The sequence below is a fragment of the Charadrius vociferus genome, unplaced genomic scaffold (assembly GCF_000708025.1).
Source record: "Charadrius vociferus isolate BGI_N301 unplaced genomic scaffold, ASM70802v2 scaffold329, whole genome shotgun sequence".
NCBI classification, from domain to species: domain Eukaryota; kingdom Metazoa; phylum Chordata; class Aves; order Charadriiformes; family Charadriidae; genus Charadrius; species Charadrius vociferus.
The window spans coordinates 645,872-649,795 of record NW_009649982.1 but is presented as its reverse complement, the minus strand read 5'-3'; the positions used below and the strand labels follow the sequence as shown (position 1 = coordinate 649,795).

Sequence of the window (3,924 nt, the reverse complement as noted above, 5' to 3'; positions counted from 1 at the left end):
AATGGTGCCCACAGGTAGATTTAGAATTCCAGGTTCAGCCCCCAGATTTGGCACAAACCTAGGAACATTTTTATGTATGGCATGAAACATAAGTGCCTGCTTCCCTTATGGCAGACTGCAGACAAGTCTACTGCTGCCTAGCAAGTGCTTAAAGAAGATGGATTTCCCTCCTTTTTAACTTACTTTTCATTTTTTTAGTGAAGGGTTCTGTTTTTAACTCTCTTTTGTAATTTCTCAATGAGAAGTTTTACCACAAAGTATTTTGCTTTTCAGAAACCATCCCAAGGATGCTCCAGAAACAATCTCTGAAGGTCAACATATGACATATTCTCACTGTAAGGTTTTTGTTCATTTCAACTGGAAGTTTTGTGTGATATGATAGGTGCTGGGAATCTGGGACTTGCTTAACTGGATCATACCAGTCATTCACCGAGTCCTGAACTGTGCTGATAGAAAGGGACCTTTAAAAAAAAAAAAAAAAAAAAGAAGATTGAAGAAACCTAACAGCAGGAAATAATGCCAAAATTTCTGCAGGGGGATTGTTTTCCTTATGATCCAATTTTTCAATATTAAAAGGAATCTAGAATCAAGATGATGTATGACATTTTTAGGGCTTTCTCCCCCTTTTTTTTTGTATTTGTACCTGTGAATATTTTTGTTACCTATAAAATTACCTTTCATTAGTGAAGAGATAAAAAAAAAATGGGGGGAAGCACAGGTTGTGCTTGTTTTAATGATGGTCAGTTTTTCTTTCATTCGTTCTTCATGACATTTTTTGTTAGTTGTTTTCAGGTCTTGTTTTTAGGACTGATGGGTTTGGTTCTTTATGGTGGGTGGTTTTTTGGGGTTGAGGTTTTTTTGTTTGGTTTCTTTTTTTTTTTTATTCTCAGTTGTTCCATAAACCAGTATCTTGGAAACTGCTTGGTATTTCTGAGGCACAGCTGATTCTGCAAGAAGGCTGGTTGATTGTATTGCAGTGGTTTAGTGCAATCATACTGTTCTTCTCTCTTTCCCCTCAAAGTGGGTGGCTGGTTGATTTCCAACCCAGATACAATGTGTGCATCAGGAAGCTCTAATTATCAGTACACTGGACCTTTGCCTCTGCCAGCTCCACACACTCCCCACAGCTGCGAGCGATATTCAGCGCTGCGAGGGCATCGGGCTGCTCCGTACCCACCTTCCTACATGCAGAGAAATCATTCGCCTACAGGTACGAATGTAATGCTGCTTTGCTTCCAGGGAACAGACGCTGCGTGACTGACCCTTGCTTTAGGTTAGCATAAGCATCAAAACAAGCAAGAGCTGAGGCTAGGAAAGAGCACAATGAGTGTCTGCGACAATCTGCACTGAACTCTGCATGCACAGAGTATGTTTAAGGCAGCAAAACAAGAGCTACAAAGAGCTAGGTGCACTGTAACTGTTAATTATAAATGAGAGGGAATGACCTTGCTTAAAGTACAGCTCCCAATTATACAAAAAGAGCCTTGCAAGCCTTCTTTCAATGTCATGCCGTGAAGCGGTTGCGCTCTCAAGTTGAAGCAGCCCTTAGGAACATGGTAGGAGCTGACTTGAGGTGAGGTCATTTCGGTATTGCCAGAATGTCTGTTGAGTCACTGTCACTCTTTAGATCTGGGTGCAGAGTTCCAGGAATTGATTCTACTTTGATCAGAGGAAATTGGCCAGAAACAAGAGTAAGGATAAAGTAATCTGCTTGCTAATTATAATTTAGCAAAGCATCCTGTTTAACAGAAATATTTAAGCTCAAGTTATAAGCAAATCTGTATTAAAACATTGCCAGTCATACGGTAATTATTGTTAATGAAAAGACTATTAGTCAGACTTGCAGAAATGCATATCCTATGTCTATCATGCTGTACCTTCTCATATATCACACCTGAAATTACAATGGCACCTTGCTACTCTCTTAATAAACACATGAATTTCGTCCTTTTTCCTATGGTTAGGAACCTCATGATCAGATTGCTTCCTCAGGCCTACCCATGTTCTGTTGCCTTAAGACAATGTCTCTGTATAGTCACTGAGGATTTGTTTGTTGCCTTTTTTTTTTTCTCCCAAAGTTAATTTGTTGGAGAGCTCAAGCAATAATCTTCAGGTATTTTCAGGACATGACAGCTGGACTTTGCCATCTTCTCCACATGCTAATTTGCTCTCAGTGCCACACACGAAGGGAGCTGCCAGCCCTGGACCCAGGTAAGGTTACGGGAAAACTGCTGGTATTAGGAGCAGTGACTCTTGTAGGACTGCCCTGGTGATTCACACCGTGTTCCAAGCTTTAATCAGCATCCAGGATTTGAAACGTCCTAAGTGCCCAACTTGAGATTCCTGGACAGATCTTTCCGACAAGCTAATTATCTCATGCTCTGAAATCAACGGGAGTTTCATTTTTTCCCTGCACTGCTGAAAACCAGGATCTTGGAACAGCCACAGAGAACTCTGGTATCTACAATCTGTGAGCGTTTAAAAGCCACATTATTTTTCTCTATATATTCCTCACTATTCTCTTGCATGAAATGAGGATTCTACTCCCATGCAGGGATGTAACAATCTAATTCATGTTCTATTATAAAATATTGTTAATAGGGTAGTAACCAGTTCTAGGAATGGCTTGAATTTACACCTAGAGAGTCAATTAACTATCAAATATTTCCCCTTCTTTTCCCAAAATAAATGCATACATTTCTTCTCTAATTTAGGTGCCAGGAAAATCAGCCACAATTCTTTAAAATTCGTAAGCATTCATGAAAAAGATCTTTAAATCTTGAAACCTCACACGTATTTGCACATTTCTCTCCATGCCAAGGTCACTAGCTCTGATGGTTGCTGGTAGTGTTTCACTTAAGATCTGCAAGGCTAATCTAGTTTAGTAACTCGATTCAGATGGCTGCCCTTTAGCAGATAAAGCACTTGACTTTACTGTGGTGAGTCTTGTGCAGGGGAAAACGGTCTGAGATAAGTCATTCAATTTGTACTGCTTTTTTTTCCAGCCCCTACCCTTGCCTGTGGACAGTGAGCAACAGTGCTGTTAATGTTGCCAACCCAGGAGGCGACGTGAACAGCAACCCTTCAAGCATGTTTCTAAGGGGTAATGTCCCCTTACCCGCTGCATCATCAGTCCAAATACCTCTGCAGGGAACAGTGTCTGGCAGTATGGAAACACAAGGGGAGACCGCTCTAGCCAGACTAGCTGACTCTGCGTGGACATCCTCACACTCCTTTTAATGGACAGGCAGCTCACGAGGGGCGCTCAGCCAAACAAGACTGACACAAATGGCAAACAACCCCCTAGAACTGCAGCTCAGAGCAGGGATGTGTATGCAGAAAACTGACTTCATCAAACATCACTTTCCATAATGTGCCTCTTGTGTGCCAGAGAAGCCAAAATGTGTAATACAAAGGCAGGAAATGTTACAGGAACCAGCTTATTACTGTAACCTTTATGCATCATTCAAGATGATGTCCAGAAAGAACCTTTATAGTTAATTCTGCTTCTGTATCACATAAAAAAATGCTCAGAGACATGGGACTGAGTGAAGCAGAGATCGCAGCTGGACATTTGCATGTCCTTTTAAAAGTCCTTTCTGTAACTAACAGCCAAGTCCAGAGGAAATTGTGAGCAATTGCAACTGGTAATTTGAAGGGACAGCACTGCTTGAAAGACTTTCTGAATCTGTCACATAAGGGTTTTCACCCTTATGAAACTAAACCCTTCAGGGGATGAAATCAGTCTAACTCCCTAACGCCACCTGCATACAGTATTCTCTGTCCCTTTCCCCAGCTCCTGTTTGCTGTTTGTGTGCTGTAGGGATAATGGACACGCTCAAGCTGAGAAACTGGCTGCATTGTAGCAGCAGGGTGAAGGGCATCTGGTTTAGCATTTATAGTCTGATGTGACAGTCTTTGAAA

General features: G+C 41.4%; 1 protein-coding gene across 1 annotated transcript in view; it reads left to right on the top strand.

The window, feature by feature from the left end:
• Positions 1–3,583, top strand: part of TBX19 (T-box 19) — a 13,794-nt gene extending 10,211 nt beyond the window's left edge. Inside the window, exons 5-8 of the mRNA XM_009891616.1 lie at positions 274–335; positions 1,109–1,210; positions 2,079–2,211; positions 3,006–3,583. Coding sequence (XP_009889918.1) covers positions 274–335; positions 1,109–1,210; positions 2,079–2,211; positions 3,006–3,240 — 532 coding nt within the window. The 3' untranslated portion in view covers positions 3,241–3,583. The remainder of the gene's footprint in view (positions 1–273; positions 336–1,108; positions 1,211–2,078; positions 2,212–3,005) is intronic.
• Positions 3,584–3,924: the final 341 nt, after the last annotated feature.